We start from the raw sequence: 21955 nt of genomic DNA, 5'->3' as shown, positions 1-21955 counted from the left end.
CATGCAAACTCCACACACACAAGGCGGAGGCGGGAATCGAACCCCCAACCCTGGAGGTGTGAGGCAAAACGTGCTAACCACTAAGCCTCCGTGCCACCCAGGAATACATTTTTAAGTATTTATCTTTTTAGCATGCAGCTTTATACATAGTTACTCTAGAATTATTGGCACTCTTGTTATTGTAAAAAAAAAAAAAAAAGCTTTTTTCACTTAATTCTTGAACCCGGAGAAAAGGAAAACTTTTTTTTTCTTTTTACGTAACTTTGAAAATACTGTCTTAAATTGTCTCCATACAGTATGTCCAAGTAATGGAAATTGTAGCTCATTTTAACGAAGGTTGCCAGTAATTTTGCCAATGAAAGTTCAATTGCTCACTTGCTTATTTAAGGTAGTGCAAACTTCTGGTGGTAATGTAGTAGTTGAGTCATGAGCAGAAAACATGAGGAGTTCTCAGAAGTGAAGAAGTGCAATCACACATTCAGGAAATAAAGTGTATAATTTTCCTCCGAACTAAAGTATTGCATAAAAGGCCAAGATCAACCCCCCAGGTAGAGAATTACGTGTTAGTGCTTCGGCAAAGGATTTAAAAAAATCATCCAGCACAAATGTGGCTCCTTCAGAATGCATAAATAAAACACTTTTCTTTGCTCTGACAATAACAGAAGCAGTCGCTATTACTTGGCTTAAGACCAGTTAAGTGAAACCTGTAGTGCGTACTAGCTTTCTTACTGTAACTGCCATAAGAAACTACAGGTGGAACCGTTTTTTATAAACGGCCATCAGTAGGTCACTGATTGTAGTTACAGTTTTCTTGCTATTATGTTGATTTTCTGGTTCTGAGTAACAATTCTGTCACTTGGTTTACCACAACATCTAGCAGTTTTCTACACGATTAAAATTTTTTTTTAATTTATTCTCACCTAATATACTCCATATGTACTGTGTGGTATTCTCATCCATTGAATGATACAGCAGTAGCACTGGATTGCTTTAGAGTTACATTTTAAGGTATATAACACACAGATTTGACTTTTTCTGTGTCTGTCTGTCTGTAGAATCTGTGTTGTGAATCTGGCAGTGTTCACTGACTGGCCCAGCTGTGTCCTTGTTTGGCTCAGTGCATTAAATAAAGAGCGAACCCATGATTAGACTTCATTCGCAGGCTGGATTAAAAGAATTTTTGCTTTTTTTTAGTAATGTCCCCATTTGAAATAGGAAAGAATAAAGGTTCACACTGCTTTTCTTGACTGTGCCCTTGAACCCGGTACTTCTGAGGCAAAGCATAATTGTTTCGCTGTAATGAGTACTTTGCTTCATTTATTAAATGTTGCTGCAGCTCGGAATATTCATGACCTGTCTCTGCTTCTCCTATACAGCAAGCCAAGGTTATTAGGTAAAATAAAATTCTCATCAATTCAGATTTGGTATAATATGAATCAACTTGCAGGTAGACCCCTAAGACTTGCAGGCAGAGGTAATTATGCTTAGGGCTTTTTTTGCCTTCCAAATGCATCTGGAGATTTTTCATCATAGGTGGGAAGATTTCCTGTCAGAAGGAATGCAATTCAGTGTGTGAGTGTGTGTGTGTGTGTGTGTGTGTGTGTGTGTGTGTGTGTATAAAAACTTTTTTTTCTTCCACTATTTTCACAGATATTTTCCTCAAAAGTTTCCCAGTGCAGCCTAAAGAGCTCAAGGACAAATTGTTCATTGTTGATGAGGGTGAAGGAGGCCTGTCTGACGAACACATTGCTTCTCTCAGGAGGTATGAAAAAACAACAACAACAAACAAAACAACCCCTCACCATACAAATCCATCGCTGCTGACAATACTTATACATTTAGATATATAATAACAGAAGCCCTTCTGTGATTTTTATTTTCATTTCTAACCTGCTGAAAAACCCCACTTCAACAGCAATTTGAAGTAAACCAGGCTTGCTAAAACAAAATGCTTGAAATACAGTAAACTATAATCATCTAAATTGTCTTGGATAACTTTTGTGTTTTTCATTCTGAGACGAAACAATTACTCCACTAGTCATCAGTAAGAGCAAAATTCAACATTTATAGTTTGGCTGTGACAGCTGTAGGATGTCAACGTCTTTGTGTATGCGGTATGAGAGAAGCTATTAGCTTGATGGAACATGATAGCTCAGGTAAACCTGATAGGTCTGTATTGCAATCTGATAAATGCTTGGATCAGGCTATTGATATCTACGCTTCCACTTTATAAAGTTAATGGCTCATCATATATCTGTCTTTATACAGATCACATAGACAACATGATTAAGAATACTATAGGCATGACTATTATATTAACATTATTCACAACTTTTGAAACCTAAAAAAATATGCAACCAACAGATAGATGTAAGGATAGAAGCAGTTTTTTTTTTTTTTATAAAAGCTTGTCCTTTCAAAAACGCTATAGTCCAGGATATGGAAGTGACCTTAATGGAGCCAAAAGAGGCCAAGTCATTGGTAGATCATGTCAGGTATAAAAGGCAATGCAGGTAGGAAAGAAAGTCTTTCTTTTAATGCTAATGATAAAGAACGTATGCTGGAACCTTTTATCAGAGTGGCTCAACGATGAAACTTTTATTAGTTGGTATTTGAAGAGACAGAGAATATTAAGCAAGCTGAAAGCTGGAATAAATGCTTTCTCTGCTTGGTTGATTTTCATTTTTGAGAACCATCTTCAGAAATGCGTTCTAGATTTACCTGCTGGAGGGAAAAGGGCACTCTAAGTACACGCTGCTTTTTAAATCCAACCATGATGTAGATTTGCATGAAGATTTGAGTGGTCCCCGGAAACACGAGCCATATAGATGCGATGTGCACAACATGGGCTGCAATATTAATGGTTGTTGACTGTAGAGTTTCTGCCGCTTTGTGTAGGTGTGTCCCATGGCTCATGAAATAATTAGATCTTTGGTTTTGGATTTGAAACGCTAAAATGGCTGTGAAAAGGGTGTATTTGAAGGGGAACGAATTGACTTTGGGTGTAAAAATAGGTGGAAAGTTCAGCAGTCTGGGTAATTTATGCAAGTTGACGAGGAACATTAGGCCTGATTTGTTTTTAATCATCTGTTGATTTCGCAAGAAAAATGGGAAAATGACCAAAGGGGACAAAAGAAGAGGATTGTTTTATGGGCTTGTGAAATGTAAATAAGGTTTGCAGCATCAATGTATTCTACACAGTTCTACACAGTTCATTCATCTTCTACCGCTTATCCGAACTACCTCGGGTCACGGGGAGCCTGTGCCTATCTCAGGCGTCATCGGGCATCAAGGCAGGATACACCCTGGACGGAGTGCCAACCCATCGCAGTCTACACAGTTCATTACACAGAAAGTATCAGTACTTGGAGAAAAGCTCTCAGTGTAGAGTTGTGTAGGATTTTTTTTCTGGGTTAACCAAATTGTTCCAACCTGCCAAAGACAAGTAGATACAGTAGATGGACAGTAGATGGACTTGACACTGTACATCTGCTAAGAGTGAATCCAGGGTGTCTTCCTGGGCTTGAAAACGGCCTTTTATCAAGATAAAGCAGTTACTGAAGTTGCAGGAATGAATGTTTAATGAAGTTAGAAAAAAAGGAAAGGTATTACAGTCATGTGGAAAAGAAAGTACACCCTTTTGAATTGTATGCTTTTATATATCAGGACATAATATAAGTCATTTGGTGCTTAGCAGGTCTTAAAATGAGGTAAATACAACCTCAGATGAGTGACAAGACCCGACACATATTACATCGTCATTATTTATTTAACAAAAATGAAGCAAATATGGAGAAGCCGGCTGTGAAAACGTAAGTACACCCTGTGATCTTATAGCTTGTAGATCCAATTTTAGAAGCAAAAACTTTGCTTCATTTCATTGAGCTATTGTATTTCTATAGCACATTTAACAACAGACATTTCCACAAAGGGGTTTTACAGAAATATATAAATTAAGGATTATTAATTATTTTATCATTTTATTCCTAATGAGCAAGGAAGAGGTCACATTGGCAAGAAAAAACTCCCTAAGGAAAAAACCTGGACAAGAACCAGACCCTGATTTTCTTTCTTGTATAACGCAGCTTTGATACTATAGTAGGATCCAGCAGATCTTAACAGCAAGAATGTAACACGCCAAATGAAGTTCGAACACTTTCTCACTTGTTGAACCAACTGTGCTTACCATTAAAGTCCATTAAAAAATTGTTATAGCTGTCAGTGGAAGTGAGGATGTGTGGATTATTTTCAAGGTTTACCGTATAATCCATACTTATATATATTTAATATTGCCTTCAGAATTCATAGTATGGTTTTTGTGTAAATTCACGGAACAATCTTATGGTTCTGCGATAAATGGGTGCTCTGCATACAGTGCTATCCTGATCACGGTAAAGAGTTAAGAGCATTCACTTACTGTATGACGCCCACAAAACTCCATAAAACGTGCGTTGGGACGGCTTCTACTATACAGTACATGCCAACAGAATATTTTAATCACTGTAACAGCTTGTGAAAAGGTCAAAATAACTAGACTCATTACAAAAAAAAGTTGAATTAGGTGTAAATTAAGTAGGGTGGAAAAAATGGTGTGACATGAAAATGGAGACGAAGAAGAAGAAGAAGACAAAAATCTACACTTTACCCAGGTGTTCACGCACGGCAAGCACGTCACACAGGGAAAGTGCTATTTTTAAATTGTTTTCAGTGTCTCGGCTGATATGCAGGAAGTGTTGCACAGTGTTCGAACAACATGCCGTGGCAAACCTAACCGTTTTATAAGCCACCTTTCATCCTCTGAAAAAATCATACAGATCTTCAAGCATTCTTTCTTTTAGAAGTGTGACCTTAATCTTCTATCGGTAGAGGCATTTATTTATGGTCTGTAGACTGAACTGCCCGTCAAATGTTTCTACACTACTGCCATTATTAAATGACTAGTTTGATTTGTCTTAATTTATGGGTGTGTGTAAGCTGGCTTTCTTTATTTTTTATATAAAAATATATAAAAATGTATAATTTTTTAATTAAATGAGGTGGTTTTACAAAATTTTCTTGTTGGTGTTATTTGTACTTGAACTAGTGAACTGGATTCTAGAGCCAGAAAACCTAGCTATTTTCTGCAACTTACTAATTTGATGCGTGTAGTGAGAGAAGTCTAGTCCATCTGGACCTACACAATATTAGGCAGGTGGTTATAATGTCATGGTTATTATAATTTGGGATCCCAGTGACGCTGGGATCTTCAAGTAAGGTCAAATTCAGGATAACGGATACGGAGACATACCTCTACTTTGGCCAAACTCTACCTTGTGTGCTGAAGAGTTCATCAGTAATTCTAAGATTAGACTGTCAGTCTCCATCAGTGTTACGACTTCTAGTTACTCTCATTGTCTCTGTTTAAAGGAATCTCTAATGTGGGGCACAAACAGCTTGACATTAAATCAAATCTTTATAGTCTGTGTTGTAAGAAAGCCTTAAAATTAGTATAGGTCTAAAGATTTTTAGGTTATGTTAGATCTTTGTTATGTATAGATGCTGTGTGTGATTTCTCATTAGAACTTGTATTACTTGTCAGGTATATGCCAACTCCGGATGATATAGAGATGTACACGTCCTATAAAGGAGATGTGAGTGAACTGCACTTGGTTGATCAGTACATGATGGAGGTAAGCCTACTGAAATAATACTTTGTCTGACTGTCTGTCCATGCATCCATCCATCCATCCATCCATCCATCCATCCATCCATCCATCCAACCACCTACCTATTTATAGCAATACACACGAATACAAATAAATTATTTAGAATGACCAGGTAATCTTTTGTACATGTATACAAAAACTATTTGATTTTCATTTGTATTTTTTGTGTTTAGAGAGGTTCACGTGGCATCTGGTTGAAACCAGAGGTGTGCATTGGGACTAGGATCCCGCAGAACTCAGTGAGCGTTCAGATACAAAGCTTGCGTGACGACACTGAGGTCTCCTTAATGGAAGTGACCTCATGTGACATTTGGACATGTCACAGTGCTGGCATTTATACTTTACAGTATCTTTAGGGGCATGGCATAGAAGTAGGGTTGATATGTATTAAATAAATAGAGAAAAACTTCTGTTTTAGGCCACACCCACTTTTAGGTTTGAGCTCTCAACTGATGAAGCTAGAGATACTGACAATATGTTACACACCTATTTATTTAATTCTCTCTCTCTCTCTCTCTCTCTCTCTCTCTCTCTCTCTCTCTCTCTCTCTCAGATACACAAACACACACACACAGGCCAACAGCTGAGGTTGCTTTAGGCAATTTCCAATTTTAGGTGATATCCAGCACCTTGCCTCAACACCTCCTACTTTAGTTTTGATGAAACCCAGATACACTTCTCCCATTCGGATGACTATACCCACGTGTGCCACTTGTTCACATGCATTTTTTGCATTTGCCATAAAGGTCTCTGAACTCATATTTTATTTATTTATCAGCGGATCGAATATTTCCACCATTTCATCAGCAGCTATACTTTTTATGTTAGTGTAGGAGTGAGTGAAAGACATAGATATTTCACCATCTTTATCACTGGGTGTCATTTCTTCCACAGATGTGTAACATCCCATACCTGAGCACTCGACTGGACCTTCTGTTAACTCTCAGAGAACTGCCCATCACTATTGAAGACCTGACACCGGTCAGTATGCGCTCACTCTTGTGCTTGTTCTTCTTCTCTCTTGGATCTTTCCATCATAATGTGCTACAGCTCTTGCAACTCTCAGCATGGCACACACTCTTGATTTATACTGTATTGCTTTAAAATTGTGGTTCTTTAGTGGAGGAAAACTCCAAAGATGCAATAATTATTTCTAAAATACGGGGAAGTGGTGAAGGGAAAATGTATGTGCGTGAATATCAATAAGTTTGTTTTGTGTGGGTGTGTGCATTTGTTTCACAGTTATATAGTGCATTGCATAGATGAGAATGATTTGACAGCAGACTCGTAACTAGAAATTGGACAGTTTGACAAGGATTTTCCTTTTCAAAATCCTAACAAAATTGTTAAATGTGTAAAAAAACAAAAAACAAACAAACAAAAAAAAAAAAAACAAGAGAGAGACATTTCCAAAGATAGAGAATAAAAAGCTCACTAATGCAAAAGGTAAATCTAGCAGAAAGCAGGTCCACAAAGAAATAAATGAAAGAATTTGGGGTAAAAAATTTTTTTTAATGCATTAATACAATCTGTTTTGTAGAACAATCTGTTACCACAATCTGTACTTAGAACAAGGTGAAGGGTTTTCTATCAGCCAGTCTCTTCAGGGTCCTTCAATCTTATATTACAGTAAGAAAGCTTAAAAGAAGGTAGGGCCAATGAAAGAAGGCCACCAAAAACGGTTTGAAAGCCTCCACTGCGTGAACAGACACAAGAAAAAGTCCTGCTTCTATTTCCTAACTATTTTCAGAGTTAGCCTTTGTTGAGTCGTTTTTTTTTTTTTTTTTAATTCACCAACCTTTTTCTTCCCATAACTTCTGTCTGTTCTCATTAGACGTACTCTCTGCTCCAAAACTCCCTTCAATGAATGAAAGTGCAACGCTCTGGAAAAGCAATGTGTTTGGGTTTTAGTTTTCAGGATCCTTTATATGTTAACAGGTTATGAAACCTTACAGACAGTTATCAAAGCTTGCGTGTGTGTTTTTTTTTTTTTGAGATTATGGGACACAGCAACAGAAATGCATTTGACTCAGCGTTTGTGTAGCAATGAGATCATATGTTGTATCCACAGGGATTTACAGATATTAAAGTTGCTGTGTACCCGCTGTGTGTGGGTTTTTTTTTTTTTTTTTTTTTTTTTGTTAAATGACCTATTGAACTCAAGTCAGGGAGGTTGACAGTGATTACTGGAGATGTTCAAGCGTGGATGAGTTTGTGCCACTGGTGCTCATATACTGTAGATGTGTCTATAGTACAGTACTTGTATGCATGCGTTATGTAGTTTTTAATGATTTGAAACAGGTTCTTGGTGCTGTTTAGAGTATCGCTTAATGTTTATTAATGTTTACATCCTATTCTTCACTTCTAAATCGGTGCAAATTTACATAAGCCTCAAATGATTGGCTTCCAAATGTATAATTGGTGATCAATTACTGCAATTTTACATACAGATTAAATCATACATTTAGTTCAGTGACGCATTACATTTTGTAAAACTCAGCCATTTTATATTAACGACTTGAAAGGAAGCAAGCGCTTCAATTAGGACAAAAATAACGGTGTCCTATAAAAGCAGTGAGTTAGTACATCTTTGGAAGCAGATGCTGAAATGGCTTAGCTATATTACAGGAAGATTTAGTGCACACCATCCTGAGGAATCACTTGTTCATTGTTTAGTGGTGATTTTGTCCCTATAGGCTCTGTCGGCTTTTCCTTTTAGGAAGTTTTTCTGGTTGTCTGAGACAGACCAGATCCGTGTGAGCTTATTAAATCCCAATTCCAAATTGTAGACTTTAAGCAGGCATCAAACATCAAAACAATGTGAATCCAAAGAATCAAATACAATATAGCAAAATGGACAAGGCACGGAAATAGCTGAAAACACGGCACAGACCCGAAAGAGCTGCAAGAATTTATCTTGGAGCGACAGCACCAACTGCATTCATTTCTATTTACATTTCTACAGCATTTCTGAAAAGCATTCTCTTTAATCGTCTACACCGATACTGGGTCACTCAAGTCACTCAGTCAGTCAAAAACATTTTTGGGATTTAATACTGCAGGAAGAGCACATAGACAAACTTTTTCATTCATTCATTCATTCACTCATTCATTTTCTACCGCTTATCCGAACTACCTCGGGTCACGGGGAGCCTGTGCCTAGCTCAGGCGTCATCGGTCATCAAGGCAGGATACACCCTGGACGGAGTGCCAACCCATCGCAGGGCACACACACACACACACTCACGCAATCACACACTACAGACAATTTTCCAGAGATGCCAATCAACCTACCATGCATGTCTTTGGACCGGGGGAGGAAACCGGAGTACCCGGAGGAAACCCCCGAGGCACGGGGAGAACATGCAAACTCCACACACACAAGGCGGAGGCGGGAATCGAACCCCCAACCCTGGAGGTGTGAGGCAAAACGTGCTAACCACTAAGCCTCCGTGCCACCCAGGAATACATTTTTAAGTATTTATCTTTTTAGCATGCAGCTTTATACATAGTTACTCTAGAATTATTGGCACTCTTGTTATTGTAAAAAAAAAAAAAAGCTTTTTTCACTTAATTCTTGAACCCGGAGAAAAGGAAAACTTTTTTTTTCTTTTTACGTAACTTTGAAAATACTGTCTTAAATTGTCTCCATACAGTGTGTCCAAGTAATGGAAATTGTAGCTCATTTTAATGAAGGTTGCCAGTAATTTTGCCAATGAAAGTTCAATTGCTCACTTGCTTATTTAAGGTAGTGCAAACTTCTGGTGGTAATGTAGCAGTTGAGTCATGCAAACATGCAAACTCCACACACACAAGGCAGAGGTGGGAATCGAACCCCCAACCCTAGAGGTGTGAGGCAAACGTGCTAACCACTAAGCCACCGTGCCCCCCTAGACAAACTTTATTATTTTTAAATAGTACAAGTTTAAGTATTTCAGGAAGGTGTATGTTTTCCCCCATTGTTTCAGGACTGCCAGTGACATCTAGGGAGATTCATTCCACCACCTAGGAGCCAGAACAGAGAAGAGTGCTGATGAGCACCTTCCTTGAGCCCTGAGAGATGAGTCCAGTTCGATTCAGTACTCAGTACTCAGCTATTTATACACATCAGTATATATGTGTAGTATGATTACAATCTGAACATTCCACGTCCACCATGTTGGCCTTGTCATGTGACCTGTGACATCATATATATATATCGTCGCTGTCGGGCGGAAACCTCGTATGTCCAAATTTGGTCAATTTCATATTTTTTCACATATCGATGCTATTGGTCAGTCCCCATTTGGGTCTGTTATTTTTACAAGTTATTAACCAATCTAAAGTCTTGAAAATAGCTTGAGCGCAAATCTCATAACTCCATTGGACACTTCAACTGTCCACCTCTTCCTCACTCCGCGGGAGAGCTTCGCGGCATATTTCTCCTTAATAAGAGTCGCAATGAATCAACACGTCTTCTGAGGTAAATGTCTTCAAAACACTGGGCTCAAAGAAAAAAAAATCTTGACCCCCGCTAGTTCTGGTGCTCGTCTGAGGACAGGAATTTAGTGCAAGACAATCCACTGCAACGTGGACTAAACCCTGTGCACTGCAGATAAGGTACAGCGTTTTTTAATTTCCTGAAAAATAACGGTTTTGGGGATACGAGGATTCCGCCCGACAGCGACGATATATTCTTTTTAAATTTTCTAACAGTTTACACCGATGTTGTTAAATTAGTATGTTAATCCCTACAGCATTTACACTTGAGTCTGACAGCTCTTTCACACCAGTCCTGTTGCCTTATGGGATAGCGCGATGTTTCTATACTGTATCTACTGTGTATATCTATATCTAGGTATTTCTCGCCTACTGTTTTATGAATACTGAGAATTCTGACATACTACCATTTTGTGGCATCACTGCATTTTGCCTACTGTACAGAAGTGTAGCAGGAATATTCGGAGATAACTTGTGTTTTGAACAACACAAAATCCAGGAAGTAGGAATCCAGGAAACAGGAAACAAGTAACTTAGTAGAATTTCAGATCATACTGAACTCTTTTGGGAGGGAAGGATTCTGTCCTTGGCTGATACGAGTCACTAAATGTATGAACATACTTGGTCATTAATACATGATTGACATTTACGCACTTGAGTAGGAAGAAAATTAGCCTGACCAAATGTTTTGTACACCAGGTAGGTAAAAAAAAAAGTTTTTACAATAAAAAACAACCAGAAAAAAAAACAATAGCTCACAATAGCGATCAACATCCTGGATGCTGCATAATTTTTCACCAAGGTGTGTGTCATTTGCAGTGTCAAAGACAGGTTAAGTAGCTGTAGGTGGAACACAATCTGGTCCCCTTGCAAAAGATCTATGCCGTAAACAAGATTGAGCCAAAGCTATTTTCACCACTGCCTCTAAATCCGTAAGGATCGTCCGACACGCTAGACGTTTTAAGCCTGCAACATTAAGGTGGATTTGCCTGCCATCTGACAGGCGGGGCGCTAGGCTGGGAAATAGGGCCTGCTCAGTCAGGGGAACAGTGAGAGCTCTCCAGGTGTGACCTGCTGCATCACAGTCTCAGCGCTGGCACCGATGGCAGATCCAGCTGGGTTTAGAAACCCAAAGTCTCACTATTCATAACCCTTACATTCAATTTACTACTTAGGTTTTATCTGTCACAGCTATTTTGATTCAAAGCAATATCATTTTAGTGGATTTAAAGTCATTTTTTAATGCAGATCCTTGTTAAAAGCAGGTGTATGTGCTCTGGAGCGAGTATTAAAAAGAAGGATTAATATCATCTTTTTTTATCGACATATTTACATATAAGTCATTCCTTACTTGTTTCTCCTCAGGTTAAATGACTTTTACCTAATATTTATAATATATTTTTTAGAATAGAAGTAAAAATAAATGTTTGGGGTTTTTTTTTTTTTTTTTAATGTGCAAACAGAGATAAAAACACAAAAATGAAGTCTGAAGAAGAGGCATATCACAGCACAGTGGTATTACACAAAGTATTGCGTAATAATGTATAATAAAACAGCACGGTAAAGCGTACACTATATAAGAACTAAATACAATTACAAAGGCAGGACGAAAGACAAAAAAAAAGTTGCACAATGTCAGCAAAAAACTCATTCAGACCGTGGAAAATTGTATTTAAATGATTCACAGAGGAGAACTTAAGTTAACCCTAGGCTTTCTTTCTTTCTTTCTTTCTTTCTTTCTTTCTTTCTTTCTTTCTTTCTTTCTTTCTTTCTTTCTTTCTTTCTTTCCTGATTTATTCCTATTCATAAAGTTTATATTTATTCTATTTTTGGACAGAATAGTGTACAGTAAATAGTCGTAGATTGTGGAGATGAATGTATCTTTGTCAGAGTACGTTATAATTTAATAAGATGTAAACAAATACATAATAATAACTGACATATTAATAAATATCGGTTATTATAACCAATATAAAATAGCCGATAATAAAATAGCAAACGAGGGCCCTGTGCTGTGGCCCCACGTAATACGGAGTCACATTTTTTGTGGTCAATTTCCTATAACAACCAATAATTGTTATTTTTATTTATTTGCTTTTTGCTTATCATTTTCTGTCGATCTGATTATCATTTGTCCACCTGTCTGAGTGGACTTTTGAGGTCCTTGTAACCACTAGATAAATTGATTCGATTTTAGAATTGTTCCACACAGTGTCTAGTGTCTGAAATTGTTTTTCTTCAGTAGCTTCTTCCTGTTTGTCATGTTAGTTAAACGCTCATGTTCAATAAATCAGGCCCCTTTATCTGGTTGGCTACAGTTTCTGCCATCGGTCCTCTTTCTGTTTTTCTTTAATAGCTTCTTTCTGGTATTTTTTAAGGGTACTTCAGGTATAAAAATCAATAACAAGTAGGAGTAGACTAGTAGCAGAGATATTATCCTCAACAATAACAGTGGCATCGAGTTCTACTTGTCTGTTTCTGGTTATATATTTAAGTGATAAACATTTGCACATAAGTTTATTACTTCCTGTTATCACATGTTATAGCAGCTACAGACCTTCTTTGCTTGTCATTTTATTCAGAACAAGCTAAATATATCCTGAAGACTGATGCTGAAGGCTCTTTTTACATTAAGAATTATATGGTTTTGTATCGTACACCCTGGACGGAGTGACAACCCATCGCAGGGCACACACACACTCTCATTCACTCACACAATCACACACTACGGACAATTTTCCAGAGATGCCAATCAACCTACCATGCATGTCTTTGGACCGGGGAGGAAACCGGAGTACCCGGAGGAAACCCCCGAGGCACGGGGAGAACATGCAAACTCCACACACACAAGGCGGAGTCGGGAATCGAACCCCCAACCCTGGAGGTGTGAGGCGAACGTGCTAACCACTAAGCCACTAAGCCACCATGCCCCCGGTCTAATATCGTATTATTTATAATATTGTGAACAGTAATTTCCAAGACTGCCTATATCCAGACAAAACAATGTGTACATATCTAATACCACACCAAAGGGAACAGCACCATACGAGCTTAAGTTCTGATGCTTGGTCTCCAATTATGCATTTTTTTTCCTTTCCTCTGCGTTACCTACGTTCGAGAGGAACAGCCGCAAACGACGTGCTGAAAACCACCAACGCGAAAAGCATCACCAATTAATGCCCATCGGGTCTGTGCAGCAAATCTAGAGCGGCTGAAGCTCTTTGCACCAGTGAAGTTGCAGGAGGGCAATCCTCAGAAGGAAAAATCAGCTTGTTAGCTGTGGAATTAATATGAATGTTAAACAGGCTCGCTAAATTAATGCAGTGTATCTCATTTTCACTAATTAATTAGAGGTAATGGATAGATATTGCAGGTCTGCTTTAAGGCTGGGGTCCCAGTGTGCAATTTTTTTGTATTAAGAATTAACTTCTGTTGTCACTGAAAAAAACCTATATAAAAAGTTTCAGATTAAAGACTCGCACTGAAATAACAGCTGGATTCTGACTTTTTCATTTTCTGAATTATTTTAATTAATTCCCCGTGACCAGAGCTTGAGGTCTTGATTTCTTCACTCATTGTTATTATATTCCCCGATGCCCTCTTTATTATGAAAGACTACTGAATGTTCATAAACTGCAGAGTGTGCTGCGATGTTTGAGGTCCCTTATTAACAGTAGCATACGTGAAACATCATGGCTGCCTGTGGCGCTGTGGGAGACGACTTGCTGTATCGTTTCTCTCTTTGTCTTGCAGCTGATTAAAAAGAAGATTGACATGTGTCGTCAGCTGTGGGGCTGCGAAACCTTCACGTACGTGCTTGAGTACCTGCTGACCATCGGCAATTACCTCAACCAGCATGCAGGCAAAGAAAAGGCCAAGGGATTCCGTCTCTCATCCTTAACGAAGGTATGACCCAAGTATGACCTAAAGAGGTACAAAGGCTAATAAGACTTCTCATTGGAATATAAGCCTGCTATTTCTGTCCAGCTCAATCAACTCTGCCTTTTGTTTTTTTTTTTTTCCCTCTCTCTTTCCCCCTCTTGCTCTTATCCTGTAATCTCTCTGTTGTTCTGTCACGCTCTCTGATGGTGTTTTCACCCACCTCTTTCTTTGCAAATTGGACCGACACAACATCTTAAAAAAAAAAAAAAAAAGATAACTATCACATCAAATTAACCAATCTACGCTGCCTTGCAATTTCACAATTGATTTAGTTTTCCGTGTCTGTCATCGCACACGGCTGTATTCACCAGCCACGCTTTTGTTTATTTAATACACCTAAGCTGATCCCTTTCGAGAAAATTTCCTTAATTCACATAATTTGCCAGACTTTTATGGAAATGTGCTGCTGCAAACCATTTGGAAGGATTCTGCCTTCCATCTCTTTCCTGCTCTTTTCTTTCGCTTTACATTCTCTCTCAATTTCCATTTCTCCTCTGTCCGTCCTCCTTTGCCCAAACGTGCCCCGTGAGTCACTCGTCCCCAGCTCTATCTCCAAAAGCACACGTTTCCTTTTCCTACCCTTTCTCTCATCTCATCTCCCCTTGCAAACAAATCTTGTGAGCTCACAACCATTCAGCGCCCAAAGATCCGATAGGTCACCCTTCCCTTTTACAGCTCCCGTTATTCCTTTCACTTAAAGGGATAGAATGAGAGCGAGAGAGAGAGAGACAGAGAGAGGGAGAGAGAGCGAGAAAGCCCTTTCTAGGCACCCAGCCTTCATTAGCCTCACGGTCCCTGTGCTGTGCATTTGTTTTGGGATTATTTCAGGCCTGGCTGAGTCGTTAGTGCAGAGGCGGTAATTTGTATCGATTGTTATCAGCTTGCACAGGAGACGAGATCTGTTCCCCCGGCAGCAAGATTTAAGGGCACTTGCTCCACATTCGAAAAGACTTCCTTCCTGTCTAATGAGACAGAGTACTTCACTGCGTTCGCTCTGTCCTTGGTCCACAACTCCACCTTTGTTTCTGTTCCTGTTTCTGGAAGAACTGAAAGGCGGTGCTGGCAGGAACCTCAGAGCATACAGGGCCAGCTATCTTTCAGTTTTAAATTTACTTTTGCTGAATGTTTTATGCTGCCACCAGACTGCTGTTCCTTAGGGACTGAGTGCCTCTAAATTGGTAAACAACAAACTAGAAAAAGTACAGGATTAGCCAAATCCCTACTGCCTTTCAATTAGGAGCCACTCTTGTAGAGACGGCATTTACAATTATTCTAATAGGAGTGCTACAGATAAATCTACAGGGATGTATGCATTTTATACATCTTTATTGAGCAAATTTGAGTTTATTTGCAGGGATGATTGCTTTATATAAGAAGATTTAAATAAAAGTGATGTGAAATTTCCATTTCAGTTAAAGCAGCGGTGTCCAATCTTATCCGGAAAGGGCCGGCGTGGGTACAGGTTTTCATTCCAACCAAGCAGAAGCCACACCAGAGTCTACTAAAAGCCATGAACAATTGATTAAACAGGAGGAATCAGGTGTGACTTCTGCTTGGTTGGAATGAAAACCTGCACCCACACCGTCCCTTTGTGTATGAGATTGTGGACACCGCTGAGTTAAAGGCATGGTAATACAGCAGGTAGTTCCTCACAGCCCCCGATTCGATCATGGGCATAGGATAATATCTGTACGGGGTTCTCCCTTTGGCTGTCTGGTTTCCTTACATATCCCAAAGACATGCCGGCAGGTAGAGGTAGAATGTTCCGGGATAAGCTGCAGCTCCATGGTGACCCTGTCTGTTCAGTTCCCTGAATGAGCGTTTCAGTTCAAATGTAAACAAAATATTTGCTTGTAAATATACCACAAAATCAGATCTCATGCATCTCAGAACTCGGTTGACATCCTTGCCTGAGTTCCTTGTCATAAACACAACTAACGATACGGTAGAACATACGATCATCTGGAGAAACACAAGGTAGGAGACGTCCTGGACAGGGTGCCATCTTGTTGCAGGGCACAACTGCACACAAGCTCACACATTCATTCACACACTATGGGCTATTTAGAGATTCAACCTACTCTGTGATGTGTTTAGATCAGAACTCCGGAAAAATCAACTCGGGAGCTCTGAGTACAGCAATCTGCAGTAGCAGAACCTACAACACACACCCTTCTGACATCTTCTTCCTTTGACCTGTCACAACACGGTTCCACCAAAACCCGAAGCCTTCTGTAATATCCTGTTTGCTGCGTTTTTGTCTAACAATAATAACGAGTAAGTGAGAGCAGTTGTAGCGATCTTTAGATAACATTAGTTCGCTAGCTTTAAAAAAAAAAATGCGTGATTCACTACAGGGACAAAGAAAGGTTCCAATTTTAGTTGCACTGTGACTCTACTATGTGTGTAAATAACACGCTGTAATCATGCACTGTGTCAGTTGCACGTGGGTGTAGAATTTAAGTCTCTTTCTGTCTTTGGCCTTGGGTTATTCAAGCACAAATGAAGATTTTTTTTATCTACTGTACATGCATGCTCGAATGTTGTGCCCTTTGTTTTGATACAGTAGGAGTGCTGGATGAAGTCTTTGTGTGTGTGTGTGTGTGTAGGTGTGTCATACTTGTTCTTAAGGTTTGTGGTTCCTCAGGTGGAGGTGCAGGTGCATGAATGGATTCCTCATCGCTCATGGTCTTTTCTTCCTCTCTTCTCCCCATAGCTCTCGCAAGTACGTGGGAATGAGAAGAAGTTCACCTTGCTGCATGCCCTTGTTGAGCAGATCATGTTGCATGAGCCCCGTTTGGCCACGTTTTTCCAGGAGTTGACGGAATTTGAGACGGTCCCAGGGGGTAGGCTAATCAAAATTGCAGCAAAATGGAAGATTGGATTGTGGCTTTTGGGTTTCATTGAATGCCTCTTTTTTGATTGTGTTTTTGTGTACTTTGTTTTATTAGCATCAATTAAAGGCCTAACAGCTGAAGTGGATGGTAAGTATTACACTCATTAAAATAAAATCATGATTGATTGTGTGTTTTTGGTTATAGGATATCATGCTGTTTATGGTACAAAAACGATTTCTAAAACATTTACCATATTTTAGCTGTATTGGTTGAAAACCTGTTGCTGTTTATTTGAATGGTACAAAGTAAAAGGCTCAAGGCACAGAATTATTGGGATCTGCTGATGACTGATAGGCTGCTGTCAGGTTTAACCAAGAGCAATAGTAACTTTCTCTGCGGTGATGGGCTCAGATGGTTTCCTTCTTCAGCTTAAAGACTTGACATCGGTGTAAGATCTCCATTGTGCCAGTGTGGGCCTTTAGAAAGAGGCCATTTAAAAGAAGGTTCTGCCTCAGCGAGCATGGAAGATGGATGATCAGTACCTTGTCTCACCTTCTAGTTGTGAAGAATGAGCTACAGAAGGTCATTCAGTACAGGAAAACATACAAGTGGAAAAACTTAGGCGCCCAGCACTCCAAACTCTCGAAAGACTTAAAGGTAATTTTTTTGTGTTGTCGTTATATAATAAACTGTTAAAGCAAGACATTACAGGTAGAAATGATTTTAGTTTGGATTTTTTTTTTTTTGCTCTACTTTTAAACTGTAGTAACCGAAACGTCAAACTCAGCCGGAAGATTTCACTATTTGTGTTTAAAATAGTATCTAAAATATTAAGAAGGCGGGGGGCACGGTGGCTTAGTGGTTAGCACGATCGCCTCACACCTCCAGGGTTGGGGGTTCGATTCCCGCCTCCACCTTGTGTGTGTGGAGTTTGCATGTTCTTTGCATGTACTCCGGTTTCCTCCCCCGGTCCAAAGACATACATGGTAGGTTGATTGGCATCTCTGGAAAATTGTCCGTAGTGTGTGATTGCGTGAGTGAATGAGAGTGTGTGCCCTGCGATGGGTTGGCATTCCGTCCAGGGTGTATCTTGCCTTGATGCCCAATGATGCCTGAGATAGGCACAGGCTCCCCGTGACCCGAGATAGTTCAGATAAGCGGTAGAAGATGAATGAATGAATATTAAGAAGACTTTAGCTCAGCAAAACGTGTGAATTTATGCAATTAAGATATATACGTATCAGTTAACCTTTAAAAACCTTACCTTAAAAAAACATTGGTTGAACCAAATAAGAACCAAAAATTTCAGTTTGTAGACATCCTGCATTCCTGAAAATGTTCACATACATTCGTATTCATCCGTTCAAACATTCCTCCCTATTTAGAAGCTTGATATGAAAAAAAAAGATCTTGACAGACATAGACATAAAGAGAGAAATAAACACTTTAATTCTAAAATAATCCATAGACTGGATTTGACGCGCACATTTACACATACAGTAGTTACACATATTTTAATCTATATGTATAAATTCCTTGATTATCTGTATTGTCTTGCTTTTGTCTCTGTACAGTTTTATTTCTAGGAACTAACACGAACTGTTATACATTGCTAAATATGGTAAAATGCACTTTCTGGTGGTGATGCTCCACACTCCTTCATTTTGTTCCCTGAAATCACCACAATCACCAAAATTCATCCGCTTCACTGTAAAAGCTTCCTGTGATGCCAGACATTGGGAAACAAGTGGCAGTAATACCAGACTTAGAGGTCAATCGCACTCAGTAGATGAGAAAGCATTCCTCTAAATCCTGTTCTTCTTTCATCTCTGACTATAGATGGCCATCGAGAAGTATGAGGTGGAGCTCAGCCAGCTGACGAAGAGGTGCACGGAGATGAGGAAACTCTACGCTGACATATTGGTAATCCCTGAGTTATTATTCCAATATCTTGTGTTGTGTTGCCCGGGGAGACAAATGAACCAGAAGCCTGCCGCTTTGTCGAGATCGGCCTTCTCAATTGTTTCTCTGCTTATCTCTACAAGGCAAAGATGGAGAAAAAAGGGAGGGGTGTAATTCAGACATACGATTCCTCAAGGTTACTATGCTCCCTCTGTGCCATAGTGTCACTGGCTAAGCACTGCTATGATGGACATCCTGAGACATAATTTTGAGTTGTTCTAATAATTTATGCAAGCTGTCAGGGCTTCGTATTGCTTCATTAGGGTTCCACAGGTTTTTTTGTTGTCATTCTTATTTTTGATAAAGCTTATGGTTTTAATATATTTATGATTTAATGTATTTGATGTAGTGGCTTCAAATCACTGCTATAGCTGCTACAGGGTTGCTTCTAATTTTGATGAACAATATCCAAGTGTTTTGTCTATTACTTGTTTTAAGCTATTATTCCACATTAAAGTTGTAGTAAAATATAACCAGGCAATCCTGTAATTGTGCTGATCAGATCTCCGTTGCTGCACGGTGCTCTCTGTACGATGTGCTCCAAGAAAGACAAAGAAAAAGTCTTTTTTTTTTCCCCCTTAGTCTATAATGTACATTTTCCCCAACTGTCCCAATTTTCCCTAAGACTATCCATCATCTCTAAAAGTGTTATTGGTCTTCTGTGAGAATTTGGGCTTGTGAGAGTAAGACAGTGGTGAGTAGTGAGTCCATAGCTGGGGAAAGGGGAATTGCTTTAGTTTCACAATTACAGCCCAAAGTTTGGTCCCCCATCACTAATAAAGGGGAAGTAACTCAGGTTGGCCAGCGAGAGTAAGAAAGAAGCAGAGCTAGACAACATAAAAAGACAAGACAGAGAACTTTAGGGGTTGGATTGAGCACGATTAGGGACTAGGACAGGAGAGAAAGAGACAGAGGGAATGATAGGAGTGTAGTGCAGTGACTCCGGCATTATCAGTGACAGACTGTCTCGCCCATGTTCCCCTGGGTGGTCAAATGTCTTACTGTTTCATTGTTGTCCAGGACTGAACCCTTGGCCTTAGATGAGGCACAGAAAACCCTGACAGCAGTGTCCTAGTGTTGATTTAAATCTTACTGTGTTCTTTTGTATCCACATCATGCACCAGCTTTGACTGATTTAATATTTGATTTTGACTGAATGCTTAAAATGAAGTAATTGCGGTAAAATGTAAATTTCTTACATTAATTTGGTCTACATTCATTCTGTTTCACTTCAGGTGAAATTTGGAGAGCCCTTGGATCAGGATTCTCAAGAAGTGTTTGGCTGGGTTTGCCAGTTTATCAACGACTTCAGAAAGGTCCATGCAGAGTTCACATGTTGAGACCTGCCACCACCGAAGTGTTTGCTGGTGTGTACGTGCATGTGTGTGTGTGTGTGTGTGTGTGTGTGTGTGTGTGTGCTTTTGTATATTACTAAGAAGCCTGACCTGGCCTCTCAAGCATATCAGAGAAGGCGTGTCGATCCAAAGACCATTTGAATGTCAGTCTAAACTGAAGAGCAAGGTTTTCGGTGAGCAGCCTAATCCAGGGGTTTAATGAAGGATTTGCTGGATCTATTGCCGATCCGGTGTTTACTTTGATTAAAAGTCCTGGGCAGATTTACTGGAAGCTGAAAGCAGCTTTCGCTCACTTCAGTCCATAACAAAGAGCACTGCTGGATGCACTGCTAGCTCAGGAGAAACTGCTCGCTTGGAAGCCGATATAGATCGACTGTTACTTTTTTGGAGAGCTCTTTCAATGGAAGTTACTGGGCTGGAGATGACAAACGGGGGCTGCCAAGCTACCAGCAGCCACACAGCTGCCCAAGAATGAGGGAGGGCAGAGCAATGGTCAGAGCCAGCTGAACCCCGTACACACATTTCTCTAGACACTCCAACATGAAGACTTCACTGGACTGCTTTTGTTCCTCCTCTTCATTTAAATTAGCTTTGCAGATAAGCCATGCTTTAGATTGATTTTGCTCTGTGACTTGAGGGAGCATGCGGCTCTATGTGTCTTACATTTTAAGCAGACATCAACCGGCAGACAGATGTGTCCTTGATTTTAAAAAGCCAAATATTTTGGAATAATGGAAGTCTAGGCAGCTCATTGCTCACATGTGCCACAAAGCAGAGTTTCAACAAAATCGATTGCCATGGAAAACTGAAGTGTTGCAGCATACATGTGAACGGGTCAGAGATAATAAAAAAGATGTGTTTGGTAATTTAAAGTGAGAAAGGAAACCCAGAAAAGTTTGATTTTGACAATGTGCACAGTACTATGAAACAATAAAACTGAACCGATTAAATTGATATAATGTTTTTATTGCATATGTCTCTGGGACGTCTGCAGGCCCTGGAGGAGTTTTATAATACTCAAATCATCATCTCTGCCTGGCAGACGAAAAATCCCTTCTCTCTACACTCTAGATGTGCAATCTTTAATGTCACAAGAACAATAACATGGAAAGTGGACCTTGGAATGATCCAATAAGCATTGGTATTTTGCCCAATTTAACTACGGTGTAATCTGAACCCAGTCTGGAAGAGCAGAGGAAGACGTATGGATTAAAGGTTAGCTGAGTTTTTTTTTTTATGTCCATAGATGCCTCAAGACAAGCTCTTCTTCGATTCATGTGTATTGGAATCATTTATAAGCAAATGGGTTTAAACACTTTATTGCATAAAAGACAAACCTCGCCTTTAACATATGTAGCCCTCAATAGATACTGTACAGTATATGCTTTTTTTCCATTAATCAGTGCAAGTTCAAACCTTTTTTTTTTAAAAGTCTATTATGGGTTCTATAGAAATTTCCAGACTAACAAAGTACATTTGTCTGCTTTCTAGTCGACTAGTCGATTCATGCATTCACTAGTCGTGTTGTCGGGGGCGGTGGAAAAAAAAGACAGTGAGGTAGACTGTAAGGAAATGAAGGCAGACAGCATAGAAAAGCAACTAAATATACTTTATTAGTCTGACAATATTTCAGACTAAATGAAGTGTAAGACATTGTGTAAGACTATACTTTTTT

The 21955-nt window shown here is 39.4% G+C and overlaps 1 protein-coding gene across 7 annotated transcripts in view; it reads left to right on the top strand.

Annotated features, from left to right (window-relative positions):
- The window catches only part of LOC132861857 (uncharacterized), a 52922-nt gene extending 30967 nt beyond the window's left edge, over positions 1 to 21955 (top strand). For 4 of the 7 annotated variants that reach the window (XM_060893458.1, XM_060893463.1, XM_060893459.1 and 1 more), the window contains 10 exons: positions 1651 to 1762; positions 5579 to 5669; positions 5879 to 5944; positions 6600 to 6686; positions 13938 to 14090; positions 16843 to 16972; positions 17078 to 17110; positions 17523 to 17620; positions 18803 to 18886; positions 20161 to 21239. In XM_060893458.1, coding sequence (XP_060749441.1) covers positions 1651 to 1762; positions 5579 to 5669; positions 5879 to 5944; positions 6600 to 6686; positions 13938 to 14090; positions 16843 to 16972; positions 17078 to 17110; positions 17523 to 17620; positions 18803 to 18886; positions 20161 to 20265 — 959 coding nt within the window. In that variant the 3' untranslated portion in view covers positions 20266 to 21239. Of the gene's footprint in view, positions 1 to 1650; positions 1763 to 5578; positions 5670 to 5878; positions 5945 to 6599; positions 6687 to 13937; positions 14091 to 16842; positions 16973 to 17077; positions 17111 to 17522; positions 17621 to 18802; positions 18887 to 20160; positions 21240 to 21274 lie in introns of those variants that run through there. The other 3 variants (XM_060893460.1, XM_060893462.1, XM_060893464.1) reach the window with 3 other exon arrangements.

Source organism: Tachysurus vachellii, chromosome 19, assembly GCF_030014155.1.
Source record: "Tachysurus vachellii isolate PV-2020 chromosome 19, HZAU_Pvac_v1, whole genome shotgun sequence".
NCBI lineage: Eukaryota > Metazoa > Chordata > Actinopteri > Siluriformes > Bagridae > Tachysurus > Tachysurus vachellii.
This window is presented reverse-complemented; position numbering and strand designations above follow the sequence as displayed.